Consider the following 14253-nt stretch of genomic DNA (forward strand, 5'->3'; position numbering starts at 1 on the left):
CTAAAAAAAATACAAATGAACTCATTTACAAAACAAAAACAGACTCAGAGACATAGAAAACAAACTTGGTTACCAAACGGGGTATAAATTAGGAATTTGGGATTAACAAACACTGCTGTATGTAAAATAGATTTTTTTTAAATGACTTATAGTACGGGTAACTACATCCAGTATCTTTTAATAACCTCTTACGGAAAAGAATCTGAAAAGGTTAGCAACATATATGTATGGATATACACATATATATACACACACAACTGAATTACTTTGATGTACACTTGAAACTAACACAACACTGTAAATCAACTATCAGTTCAGTTCAGTCGCTCAGTCGTGTCCGACTCTGCGACCCCATGAATCGCAGCACGCCAGGCCTCCCTGTCCGTCACTAACTCCCAGAGTTCACCCAGACTCACGTCCATTGAGTCAGTGATGCCATCCAGCCATCTCATCCTCTCTCGTCCCCTTCTCCTCCTGCCCCCAATCCCTCCCAGCATCAGGGTCTTTTCCAATAAGTCAACTCTTCGCATGAGGTGGCCAAAGTACTGGAGTTTCAGCTTTAGCATCATTCCTTCCAAAGAAATCCCAGGGCTGATCTCCTTCACTTTCATTTTAAAATAATGGATTAAAGACCTAAATGTAAGACCAGAAACCATTAAACTAAACGAAAATATAGATAGAATATTCTTTAACCTAAATTGTAGCAATATTTTTTTATGTCTCTAAAGCAAAGGAAATAAAAGCAAATACAAACAAATAAGACCTAATTAAATTTAAAAATTGCAAAGCAAAGGATACCATCAACAAAAAGACAAGCTACTGAATAGGAGAAAATATCTGCAAATTATATGACTGATAAGGGGTTATTATGCAAAATGTATAAACAGTTCATACAACTTGACATCAAAAAAACAAACCACCCAATTTATTTAATTTTTTTTTATTTTAATTGGAGGCTAATTACTTTACAATATTGTACTGGTTTTGCCATACCAAACCACCCAATTTAAAAACGGGGAGAAGACCTGAATAGAAATTTTTTATAAATGAAACATACAGATGGTCAACTACACATTAGTAGATGTTCAGCATCGTTAATTATCAGTGAAACGCAGATTAAAATCGCAGTGAGACGCCCCTCACACCTGTCAGAATGGCCATCACCAAAAAGACTACAAACAGCACACGCTGGAGAGGATGCGGGACAAAGAGCACTGCCCCGCAGCACTGGTGGGGACGTGAACTGCTGCAGCCACTACGGAGAACTACGGATCTGAGAAACGGAGGCTTCTCAGATTAAAAACCACCACGTGACCCAGCGATTCTACTTGTGGGCATATATTCAAAGCAAATGAAAACACTGATTAGGAAAGATACATGCACCCCGATGTTCACAGCAGCACTATTTACAACAGCCAGAAACTGGAAGCAACCTAAATGCCCATCATAGATGGACGGATAAAGAAGTTCTGGTACACACGTACAAAGGAATACTTCTATTTAAAAAAAAAAAAAAAGAAATAATGCCATTTGCAGATAATCATGCCAACATGCATGGACTTGGAGGGTATCATGCCGAGCGAAGTCAGAGAAAGACAAATACTGTATGGTATCACACGTGGAATCTAAAAAATAAAGGAGACTAGTAAACAACAAAAAAGGAAGAGACTCAGATATAAAGAACAAACTCGTGGTTATCAGTGGGGAGACGGGAGGCGGAGGGGTGAGACCAGAGTAGTGAATTTAGAGGTACAAACTTCAGTATACAAAATAAGTTACAAACATATTTAATACAAATATAGTCAGTATCTTATAACAACTCTAAATGGACTATAACCTTCAAATATTATGAATCACTGTTGTATGCCTAAAACTTACATAATATTGTACCTCATTATACCTCCATTTTAAAAACTGACTTAAAAAGGTCAAATAATTGCTTTTTTGCTGGTGATGATGTGAAGAAAAAGGAATCCTTATACCTGCTGGTGGGAATATAAAATGGTTCAATTGCTTTGGAAAACCATCTGGCAGTTTATAAAATGGTTAGAGTTTTATGACCCAACAACTCCATTCCTAGATATATACTCAAGAGACTCAAGAACATGTCCACACAAACACTTGTGAGTGTTTACAGCATTATATTTACAACAGACAAAAGGGAGAGACAACCCCAGTGTCCATCAACTGCTAAACAGGTAGACACAATGCGATCTGTCCATACAGCGACTTACGATTCAGTGTAAAAAGAAGTAAAGACACACCGACACCTGGCTCGACGCGGACGGCCCTCAGAAACACTGCACTAGGCCAAGGAGGGGCACGCCGAGACACAGCGAGACCGCAGGCTGCGGGACGCCACGCACGGAACAGCCGCCACAGGTAAACCCGCACAAACAGGGCTCCTTTCTGGAGTGAAGAAAATGCTCTGAAAACTGATGGTGCTTATGGCTGCACAACCCCGTTACTACAGTAAATAACAACCAAATAACTCTGTTAACATACTGACAACTAATAATCTGTTAATATACCATCAATACACTCGGCTGCACACTTTTAAAACAGTGACTTTTATAGTATGTGAATCTCAATGAAGTGTTATTTTTAAAGTAGTCAGTTGCTTTAAAAACCAATTCAGGGGCTTCCCTGGTGGCCCAGTGGTAAAGAGGGGCAACTAAACCCGTGCCCCAAAACTCCTGAAGCCCACACACCTGGAGCCCGTGCCCCGCGATGAGAAGCCCGCACCCGCACAAAGAGGAACCCCTGCTCCACACGATTAAGGGAAGCCCTCGCAGCAACGGAGTCCTAGCACAGCCAAAAATGAATTTAAAAACTATTTTAAAAAAGCAGTTCAGCACAAGCAACGTAGCCGCACGGTTTCATTCCAACGTTCTCCTGAATTTGACAGGTACAGGGAGACTGACAGAGTCACACTGTTACCACCAGGACGATTTCTTTTATCACTAAGTTCTCACAAGTTTAAAATACCTTACATGTAACGGTGCCAACATTCCACGTATACCGTTAGGCTGCGTCCCTGTCCCGTGGCTAAAATAACAAGCTTGAACCCAAACTACAGGCTGAACGACAGGCTGTGAGGCGGGGGTGGGAGGGCAGTAAGAGGGGCCACCTCTAGTCCTCTTAGGGAGTAACTGCCAAGCCTCCGGGGGTTGACTACTTCCTGTAAAGGTCCTGTTCATGCCAGAATCTGGTGGACAAAGCATGAAGCTTCGGACACACGCTACACAAGTCCCCTCCGGTTCCTGCCCCAAGGCATGTCAGCTACACTTCCAGGGTCTCCTTAGTGCGCCTGCGCAGCTCTGGACGCGCTCCGGACAACTGCCACCCAGTACAAAGCCCCAGACTCGGCCTGAACTGCCTTCGGCACCAAGTGCACACCCACAGCTCAGCGCACCGACCTCACCAGCTGGAAGCCTGGGACCTCCCACGGCCTCAGCAGTGACCCCCCACCAGCTCGTTGGGAGGACTGGACACGCTGGGCTTGGCCCAAGCCCTGCTGCGACCCAGCTGCCCCTCCTGACGCCTCTCCCGTCGTAGCAGGGCTCTTGTCACGTCATGCAGTCGCCCACCCTTAGCAGGGACAGACAGCCTCCACTCTGCAGGCTGATTTCAGTGCTCGCCTCCTCAGGCCCTCAGAACAGAATGCCTGTTACCTGAAATTTAGGTTAGGTTCAAACTCCCACCACAAAGATAACTATAATGAAAACAATATAAATCAAATTAAATGAAATAAAACATTACATGGGATGAAACCATTTCACAACTTTGTCAACAGCAGCCTTGATGGTGGGGCTGGTCTTGGGTGGTTGGCACTTCTGGAAGCAAGCCCTGTGGACAGGGGGCTGCAGGCGCTGAGCCCCACGGGCCGGACAGCCACTGAGGAGCATGGCTGGGAGTCAGCTCAGCTGCTCAGAAGATGCCAGGGTCCCCCAAGTCTTCACTCCTCTGGGAGACAGTGGGGTTCCCCAAGAACACCCCCAGGTCTTCACTCCTCTCTGGGAGACTAGCTTGGTCAATGGGTTCTAAATGGCTGGATGCTGTCCCCACCCCGCAAAGCCACTATTTGCATGAAAAGGCAGACCACACGCAACTGGACAGGAACGGGAGCAAGTTTATTCAGGGGGACCCAGCTCAGGGGAGAAGCACTGTCTCCATGAAGCCACATGACTTCCAACCCAAGAACCATGCTTTACAACTTCAGCTGAGTTCTGTCTGGGTTTACCTGCCCGACATCCTAAGTCCAAGGTAACTTTAAATCGAGAGAAACACACTACGTTGGCAGGGGCTGGGGGGAACGACACTTCAGAGATGTCACATCCGTGCCAGAAATCAAGACAGCGCGGTGAGGCCACCCCTACGACCCACCTTGCCTCAGGGGTACTGAGCACAGCCTCGGGTGTCGTGGTGAAGGTCAAGTCTACACAGACAACCAAACTCCCCTGAATGTAAGAACATCAAAAATTACAATCCTAACGTGCAAACAGGAGCAACTTCTGGACACTAGTCACCCAGGTTCCGAAGGCTGGATGTGGGGGAGGGCAAGGGAGCGTGGGGGGGGTGCAAGGGAGTGTTGGGGGACCCGGGAGGCCTCAGAATCAGGAAAGGGACTCGGATCTGCTGCTGATGGAGGCACCCAGTCCGAAGCGCCTCCCTTCCACTGCAGGGCAGTCTCTGTCCTTGCTAAGCCCGCACTCTCTCTAAGGAACATCACTACTCAATGCAAGAGAGCCACCCTTCCTCGCTGGAGCTCGGCAGGACTCCAGCCTGGGGGCCGTGGCCTGGAGCGCCTCAGCGAGCCCTCTCCTTCTGAGGGAAGAAGGAGAACCTGGTGGGGTTGAACTCCTCCCAGATGCGCTCGAACTCCTCCAGGAAGAGCCGCACATACTCCTCGTCCTCTACGATGAGCACGTTCTCCCGGTTGTTCTGAATGGCCTGCGTGGTCCAGTTGAGGGAGCCAGTGATCAGCACCTTCCTGTCCACGATGGCAAACTTGTGGTGCATGTAGCCCAGGTCTTGGTCGTGCCGGACCTGGATCCCTGCAAAGAGCGAGACGTCACTGCTGCCCACCCACCGACGGAGCTGCTGGCGGGGCAGGGGCTCTGGTCGCCCCCACATGGGAGCCCCTTGCTCCTTCCCTAGCCCCTCCTCTCGCTGTCCATTACTTGAGTTCTGGCTCCTTCTCCAGCATGGATGTGTTCACAGGACTGACTGCTGCTTATGCCCAGTGTCATGGGCACTGTCAGGTCTGGGTGGTGACAGCCGCTGAGCCAGGCAGGGGCCGGGCCCACTAGCCCCAGGAGGAGGGCCGGCCGGCAGCAGGGACAGGAGAGTTAGTTCCTCTGGAAACGCCTCCAGCCCTGACTGGGGGAGACTCCCCACCTCCTCCAGTGTATATGACATGCATTACCCTCCAGTTACTGGTTTCAAGACGAGCCAGCAGCGACTGAAGCAAAACCCATTTGATCTCGGGTTCACATGCCCCTAAGGTCTCACTCAGGCCCAGAATCAGATCCCTCCTGTAATCAGGACCTCGTGAAGTTGGGGGACCAGCCCGGGGGCGCCCACAGAGAAGACACCAGGCCCCAGACCTGAAGCCTCAGCTTTGGCCCCATAACCACCCAGCTGACGCGGCCTCCCCTCCTGCTGAGGCTCAGGGCCCCTCGTGTGCCCGCCTCAACATATGCACCTTGGCCACAGGGCTGCCTGCCGCTCCTCGCACCACAAAACAGGTCCTCACGCAGGTGACTCCTCACAGCAGTGCGCCCCCACCCATGACCCTCCCGGGCACCTCCAGGGCTCCTGCTCCACCAGACCTCCCTGTCCTGTTCTGCACTTGAAGACCCGGAGCCTGGAACCTGTCCAGCCAAACACAAGGAGACGGCTGAGTGGTGAGAGAAGAACAACCGCAGGGACATCCTCAGAAGAGAGTCAAGGTTTAGCTAGAATCTGGTCGTAGGGTCCCTTCAAGGTTCTTGCCAAATCTGAGGTCCTACGGTTCTCTACAAGAAAACTGCTGTGCTGAAACAGCCAAGCTTCCCTGACAACAGACCAACATAGGATCGAAAAGCTGCCAGAAAGAGCCGAAGTCAACGTCCTCAACACTGAAATCAAGTCTCCATCCCGCCCTGCACAGATGTGAAGACCAGGGGAGGATGCCCCTGTGTTCCCATCCCAGGTGAGCTGAGAGCAGCCAGGACAGTTTTCGAGGGCCCCACGCGCCTGTCACGGGGGCCACCAGAACGGGCAGGTCAAATGGTCGCCAATGCAAGAATGACCTTTGCAGGGGCCTCAGTGACAGAGAGAAGGGCAAGAGGTTCAGACTCCGAATCGCTGGCGCAGGACACAGCACCATGCCAGCGCAGGCGGAGGAGTTTCCAAGTAAGGCAGGCGTGAACTTAGAACATCCTCACAATTATCATACTCCCGGGTTCGCTGTTCCCACTCCAGCGAGGGGCAGGTCCGCCAGAGACCTGACTTCCCTGCCATTCGGCAGCTGAAGAAACAAATTACCTGCTCACTAACTAACCATTTCAGCTCCATGTCTTACCTTATTTTAAACATTCATTTCAGATGCCCCGAAAGAAGACTCACTGGTTAATTTAAGAGAAAACACCTTCTCCTCCGTTTGGTCCTTAAGCCAACACTGCATCTCCACGCACCTGTGCCCTGAACAGACTTCTGGGTCCCTGACAGGCTTTGCTGGCGGACCTGCTTCCAGCCTCGGCCCCTCCAGGGTTCACGCCCAGGTTTCGGGCTAAAGACTCTGCACAGAAGCTCCTCTGGACACCCCGGAGTTTCCCCAGACCCTGCAAGGCTGCCAAGGGACGCGAGTGTCTCCCCAGTCCTCCCACGCTGCCCCAAGCGCCCCCCCGTCCTGCCTCCACCTCCCGTGGCCCAGCGCCCGGCCTACCTGCCTTGCGGAGCAGGCCAATCTGCGAGCCGTTGAGGGCCATGTAGTCGCAGTCGGTGACCACGCGGACGCGCACCCCGCGCTGGTGCAGCAGCTGCACGGCGCGGCCCAGCTGCGGGCTGGAGAAGGCGAACAGGCAGAGCTCCAGACTGACGCGGGCGGCCAGCAGGGCGCTCAGCAGCCGGCTAAGTGAGCTCTCGCCGTGAGGCAGGCTACACGGGCAGCCTGAGGGTGTGGCACCCGGGGACCGCAGCAGGGCTTCTGTGCAGGTCACTTGCGATGGGAAAAACAGCACCTCGCGCCGTGGCCGCCGCCGCCTGACCCACAGCCAGCGCAACACGGCGGGCAGCGTCTCCAAGGCCAGCGCGAGGCCAGCAGCCGCCACCACAGCCACCTGCCAGCGTAACGGCCGCATGGCGTCGGCAGGTACCTAGGCCCCACGTACCACGTACGCTGGCCGCACCCTGCGCCTGCGTGCCTGCCACGCACGTACGCCAGCCGCCCATTGCGTCTGCACGCCAGCAGGTCACGTGTACCCACCGCCAACTGCGCCTGCGTGCTCGTTCATCGCCAGCCTCCCACCGTAGCCTTGCGGTGGCTGCCCACGTGCTCCCGCCTGCTGCGCTATGAGCTCGCTGCCAACTGCGCCTGCCTGCGAGGTCACCACCTGCCTCCCAGTGCGCCTGCGCCCCCACCGCCCACCACCCGCCTCCCACATGTGTCTGCATAGTCAGCGGCATCGCCCACTGCGCCTGCGCACCTCGCCCTGAGGGATGCAGGTGGCAGTGGCGAGGAGCCTACCAAGGTCCAAACTGGAACAATGCGAGGACTGCGTAAGTAACGCAGAACTGGCTTGTACCCGAGGTGTAAATGTGCATCCTCTGTGGTGGAGTGAATGAGCAAGGAAAGAGAGGAACTGCTCCGCCTGACAGAAGAATACCTAGTGATCCATGGATGTTTGTCCTGAGGGTGCTGCCCGCTGCTGGGGGTTGTGGGGGGCGCCCTCTGCAGAACAAGGACAGCGGCCCTCACACGCGGAAAATGGGCAGAAGGGTCACATCTGAGTGGCCCACCCTGACGCCAAGGGTTACTTGGCCGACTTTCCGAAGCCGTGACTGGGTCCAGTCAGAAGCAAAAACCCACGGGAAGCCCGGGTTAGAGGACTGCTTTCACTTCTCACGGGACACTTGGCCAATGTTGTTCAGGTCGGCCAAGGGCACGAAAGAAAGAGCCAGCTTGGACGCTGTCACGGGCCAGCGCAGACTGGGGAGACCTCACACCTGTGTGCCCTGCACTGGATCCGGACACAGAAACATGACATTGGTGAAAAAGCTGGTGAAATCCAAATAAAGTCTAGAGTTTAGTTAATAACAATGTACCGATGTCAGTTTCTTCACGTTGAGGAATCAAAGCAAAGGAAGAGGCTAGGAGGAAGGGAAACTGAGTTGGGTAAATGGAACTCTATGCGATCTTCGAAACTCTTGGGGAAATCTAAAGTTATTCTGAATTAAAAGTTTATTTAAAATGTGAAGCACACACGTTCCATCTGGTGCAGCCCTCCCGCTGCATCCCACACGAACACATCCAAAGACTTGGACACAAATGTTCACAGCAGGCTTGGCTTGTAATAACTCAAATCTGGAAACATAAATGTTCCTCAACAGATAAATGTTTGCATATCAATGCGACAGAATACTATTTAGCAATAAAAAGGAACCATTGATACACACTACTACAAAGAATGCTCAAACTACCACACAATTGCACTCATCTCACACGCTAGTAAAGTAATGCTCAAAATTCTCCAAGCCAGACTTCAGCAATATGTGAACCGTGAACTTCCAGATGTTCAAGCTGGTTTTAGAAAAGGCAGAAGAACCAGAGATCAAATTGCCAACATCCGCTGGATCATCGAAAAAGCAAGAGAGTTCCAGAAAAACATCTATTTCTGCTTTATTGACTATGCCAAAGCCTTTGACTGTGTGGATCACAATAAACTGTGGAAAAATCTGAAAGAGATGGGAATACCAGACCACCTGACCTGCCTCTAGAGAAACCTGTATGCAGGTCAGGAAGCAACAGTTAGAACTGGACATGGAACAACAGACTGGTTCCAAATAGGAAAAGGAGTACGTCAAGACTGTATATTGTCACCCTGCTTATTTAATTTATATGCAGAGTACATCATGAGAAACGCTGGGCTGGAAGAAACACAAGCTGGAATCAAGATTACCGGGAGAAACATCAATAACCTCAGATATGCAGAGGACACCACCCTTATGGCAGAAAGTGAAGAGGAACTCAAAAGCCTCTTGATGAAAGTGAAAGAGGAGAATGAAAAAGTTGGCTTAAAGCTCAACATTCAGAAAATGAAGATCATGGCATCCAGTCCCAACACTTCATGGGAAATAGATGGGGAAACAGTGGAAACAGTGGCAGACTTTATTTTTGGGGGCTCCAAAATCACTGTAGATGGTGATTGCACCCATGAAATTAAAAGATGCTTACTCCTTGGAAGAAAAGTTATAACCAACCTAGATAGCATATTGAAAAGCAGAGACATTACTTTGCCAACAAAGTCCGTCTAGTCAAGGCTATGTTTTTTCCAGTGGTCATGTATGGATGTGAGAGTTGGACTGTGAAGAAAGCTGAGCACCAAAGAATTGATGCTTTTGAACTGTGGTGTTGGAGAAGACTCTTGAGAGTCCCTTGGACTGCAAGGAGATACAGCCAGTCCATTCTGAAGGAGATCAGCCCTGGGATTTCTTTGGAGGGAATGATGCTAAAGCTGAAACTTCAGTACTTTGGCCACCTCATGTGAAGAGCTGACTCATTGGAAAAGACTGTGATGCTGGGAGGGATTGGGGGCAGGAGGAGAAGGGGACGAGAGAGGATGAGATGGGTGGATGGCATCACTGACTTGATGGACATGAGTTTGACTGAACTCCAGGAATTGGTGATGGACAGGGAGGCCTGGCGTGCTGCGATTCATGGGGTCACAAAGAGTCGGACACGACTGAGCGACTGAACTGACTGACTGCAACATGGGTAGACTCAGTTATGCTGGGATTGGCTGCAGAAACCTACAGTTCTGCAAAAAATGATGGACTCGGTTGTGAATGAACTATGAAAACACACAGCCTCACCAGCCCAGGGTTGCAGTCCATGTTGGGGCAGCAGCAGATGCATTAGAAGTCTGACAGACACCCGGAAAGTGAGAGGACCACGAAAGGGCCAAGTCATGGTCTCCGAACAGCCCTGGCTGACGGGAGCAGCGTACAAGGGGGAATGACCCACGAAAGCACAGGGAGAAGTGAAAGCAACAGAGGCTTGAGCGTGTCCCACACCCACAGACAGACCAGCAGGGTGTGAGGCCTGCAGCTCCAAGTGTTTGGGTTAAACCAAAATCACCAGTGACTCCCACATTCGAAAGACTCACAGGTGCCTGCTACAAACAGATGAAAATACAAAGCTGAACAGACACACCAGGGACTGCTCACGGCAGGGGGAGATGCTGGAGTTTAAGTCCAGCTAAGTTTCCAAAGGACAGCAACCTCAGAAAGACAAAATAAAATCGAGTTGCTGCACTCTTATTATCAAAAATGCCTAGTTTTCAACCAGAGCTTACCAACATGCAAAGAAAGAGGAAAGTGTGACCCACATGCAGGAAAACAGAAGCCAATGGAAACTGATTCGAGTGGACTCCAAAGTTGAATTTAGTAGGAAGGGACTTCAAAATGACTCTTACAAACATCCTCAAAGAATTAAAGAAAAAGGAAAAATACGACAATGAGTAAACGACTCCATAAATACAAAGTATTTACTAAAGTCTATGCAAACTGTCAGCGTAGGTTTTTAAATTGTAACAAATGCATGTCTTGGGTCAGGGGTATATGGAAACTCTGTACCTTCCCCTCAATTTTGCTGTGAACTGAAAACTGCTCTAAAGAACTGTATTTTTAAAAGTCTGTGCAAACCACATATCAGATGAGGGTAATTTCCATAGTATATAAGGAATTCCTACAACTCAATAGCGAAAAAGTTAAAAGAATAATTCAATTTAAAACTGTGTTAAAGACTTGAACAGACATTTCTCCGAAGACGACATGGCTGGCCAACAGGTATTTTAAAAGATGCCTGACATCATTAACCATCTGCTGCTGCTAAGTCGCTTCAGTCGTGTCCGACTCTGTGCGACCCCATAGACGGCAGCCCACCAGGCTCCGCCGTCCCTGAGATTCTCCAGGCAAGAACACTAGAGTGGGTTGCCATTTCCTTCTCCAATGCATGAAAGTGAAAAGTGAAAGTGAAGTTGCTCAGTCGTGCCCGACTATTTGCGACCCCATGGACTGCAGCCTACCAGGCTCCTCCATCCATGGGATTTTCCAGGCAAGAGTACTGGAGTGGGGTGCCATTGCCTTCTCCACACTAACCATCAGGGAAATGTAAATCAAAACCACAATGAGGTATCATCTCACACGTGCTAGGATGGCTGTTATCACGGAAGTGAAGAAATAACCTGTGTACTCTGTTGGTGGGAGTCCAAATGGTGCGCCTGCTATGGGAAAACAGTATAGAGATTCCTCAAAAAGTTAACATAGGACTACCTTATGATTCACCAGTCTCACTTCTGGGTATTTATCCGAAAGAACTGAATTTGGGATCTCAAAGAGAGATTAGCACTCCAGTGTTCGGTGTGGCACCATTCACAATAGCCAAGATGTGGAAACAGCTTCAACATCGATCCACAGATGGATAGAGAAAGCAGGGTGATATCCCAGTGCTCTGGCTAGCTTCCACCGCCACGTTGAATGAAAGTGGTGACAGTGTGCATCCTTGCCTTGTTCCTGATCTCGGAGGAAAGGCTTTCAGTCTTGCCCTGTCGAGTATTAAGTTTCCTGCAGGTTTTTCACATACCACTTTTATGTAAAAGGGAGTTTCCTTCTATTTCTATTGGGTGGAACTTTTTAAGTCACAAAAAGGTGCTTAATTTTTCACGTGCTTCTTCTGCATCAATTGAGGTAACTGGGTTTCTTTTATTTTGTTGACAGGGCATATTACATTGATTGGTTGTTGTATGTTGAACCATTCTTTCATTCCAGGAATAAATCCCACTTGGTCATGGTGTCCAGTTTTGTGTGTTTTTTTTTTTTTAAATATGCTGCTGAATTCTGTATTTTGTTGGGGACTTTTGCATCGATGTTTATAAGGGATATTGGTCTATAGTTTTATTGTATCTTTTTTGGCTTAAGGCAATGGCACCCCACTCCAGTACTCTTGCCTGGAAAATCCCATAGATGGAGGAGCCTGGAAGGCTGCAGTTCATGGGGTCGCTGAGGGTCGGACACGACTGAACGCCTTCACTTTCACTTTTCACTTGCATGCATTGGAGAAGGAAATGGCAACCCACGCCAATGTTCTTGCCTGGAGAATCCCAGGGATTGGGGAGCCTGGTGGGCTGCCATCCGTGGGGTCACACAGAGTTGGACGTGACTGAAGTGACTTAGCAGCAGCATCATGGTTATGCTGGCCTCATAGACTGAGCTCTGAAATGTCCCCTCTCCTTCAACTTTGGTTAGTTTGAGAAGGACTGGTATTAATTCTTTAACTGTTTGGTAGAATTCACCAGTGATGCAATCAGCTCCAGAGCTTTTCTTTACTGGATTTTTGATTACTGATTCAATCTCCTTGCTAGTTATAGGTCTATTCTTGGCAAGTTTTCTGTTTCTCAGCATGTTTCAGGGTTATCTAATTTTTTAGCATATAATCACTCATATTACTCCTCTATCAGATCAGATCAGTCGCTCAGTTGTGTCCGACTCTTTGCGACCCCATGAATCGCAGCACGCCAGGCCTCCCTGTCCATCACCAACTCCCGGAGTTCACTGAGACTCACGTCCATCGAGTCAGTGATGCCATCCAGCCATCTCATCCTCTGTCATCCCCTTCTCCTCCTGCCCCCAATCCCTCCCAGCATCAGTCTTTTCCAATGAGTCAACTCTTTGAATGAAGTAGCCAAAGTACTGGAGTTTCAGCTTTAGCATCATTCCTTCCAAAGAAATCCCAGGGCTGATCTCCTTCAGAATGGACTGGTAGGATCTCCTTGCAGTCCAAGGGACTCTCAAGAGTCTTCTCCAACACCACAGTTCAAAAGCATCAATTCTTCGGTGCTCAGCCTTCTTCACAGTCCAACTCTCACATCCATACATGACCACTGGAAAAAACATAGCCTTGACTAGACGGACTTTGTTGGCAAAGTAATGTCTCTGCTTTTCAATATGCTATCTAGGTTGGTCATAATTTTCCTTCCAAGGAATAAGCGTCTTTTAATTTCATGGCTGCAGTCACCATCTGCAGTGATTTTGGAGCCCAGAAAATAGGTATTAATGTCCCCATTTTCATTTCATTAACTTGATTTTTTTTTTGAAGTTCAGTTCAGTTCAGGCACTCAGTCATGTCCGACTCTTTGTGACCCCATGAATCGCAGCACGCCAGGCCTCCCTGTCCATCACCAACTCCTGGAGTTCACTCAGACTCACGTCCATCGAGTCAGTGATGCCATCCAGCCATCTCATCCTCTCTCGTCCCCTTCTCCTCCTGCCCCCAATCCCTCCCAGCATCACAGTCTTTTCCAATGAGTCAACTCTTTGCATGAGGTGGCCAAAGTACTGGAGTTTCAGCTTCAGCATCATTCCCTCCAAAGAAATCCCAGGGCTGATCTCCTTCAGAATGGACTGGCTGTATCTCCTTGCAGTCCAAGGGACTCTCAAGAGTCTTCTCCAACACCACAGTTCAAAAGCATCAATTCTTCGGTGCTCAGCTTTCTTCACAGTCCAACTCTCACATCCATACATGACCACTGGAAAAACCATAGCCTTGACTAGATGGACCTTTGTTGGCAAAGTAATGTCTCTGCTTTTCAATATGCCATCTAGGTTGGTCATAACTTTTCTTCCAAGGAGTTAAGCGTCTTTTAACTTCATGGCTGCAGTCACCGTCATTTTGTTGATCTTTTTGAAGAACCAAATTTTAGTTTTCTTGATTTTTCTGTTTTATTCTCAATTCCATGCATATATGTATGTATTTAAATCCATGAGCTAGAATAAAGGGGGGAAAGGCATAAGGAAGGAAACAGATCGCTCTTATCATCCAGGTTTCACCTCTCCCTGCGGAGTGAGTGACCCTCCCTCAGTCTCCACTGCAGTATTGCACTGCTGTCTCACTACTCTGTGTTGGCCTGTTCACAGTCAATATTTTCACTTGTTTAAGCTGTTTACTGTTCACTTTCCTCACAAGATGGACATTTCAAAAGAGCAGGGAAC

General features: G+C 49.1%; 1 protein-coding gene across 1 annotated transcript; it reads right to left on the reverse strand.

The window, feature by feature from the left end:
- Window positions 1–4112: 4112 nt before the first annotated feature.
- Window positions 4113–7379, reverse strand: PLD6 (phospholipase D family member 6). Its single transcript, XM_086358359.1, has 2 exons — window positions 6932–7379; window positions 4113–5057 (listed from the first exon to the last, which is right to left on the reverse strand). The coding sequence occupies exons 1-2, from the start codon at window positions 7344–7346 to the stop codon at window positions 4810–4812; spliced, it is 663 nt and encodes a 220-aa protein (XP_086214485.1). The 5' UTR covers window positions 7347–7379; the 3' UTR covers window positions 4113–4809.
- Between the last annotated feature and the right edge of the window lie 6874 nt (window positions 7380–14253).

Source organism: Bos grunniens, chromosome 19, assembly GCF_055505025.1.
Source record: "Bos grunniens cultivar Pamir isolate PY7600 chromosome 19, Bosgru_T2T1.0, whole genome shotgun sequence".
NCBI classification, from domain to species: Eukaryota; Metazoa; Chordata; class Mammalia; order Artiodactyla; family Bovidae; genus Bos; species Bos grunniens.

Bases quoted from the DNA above. Each gene is read 5' to 3' on its own strand.
- PLD6 (XM_086358359.1), bottom strand. From the start codon at position 7,346: ATGCGGCCGTTACGCTGGCAGGTGGCTGTGGTGGCGGCTGCTGGCCTC. The intron at 5,058-6,931 runs GTAGGCCGGGCG...CGCTCTTTGCAG, and splicing joins TGGCCTGCTCCGCAAGGCAG to GGATCCAGGTCCGGCACGAC.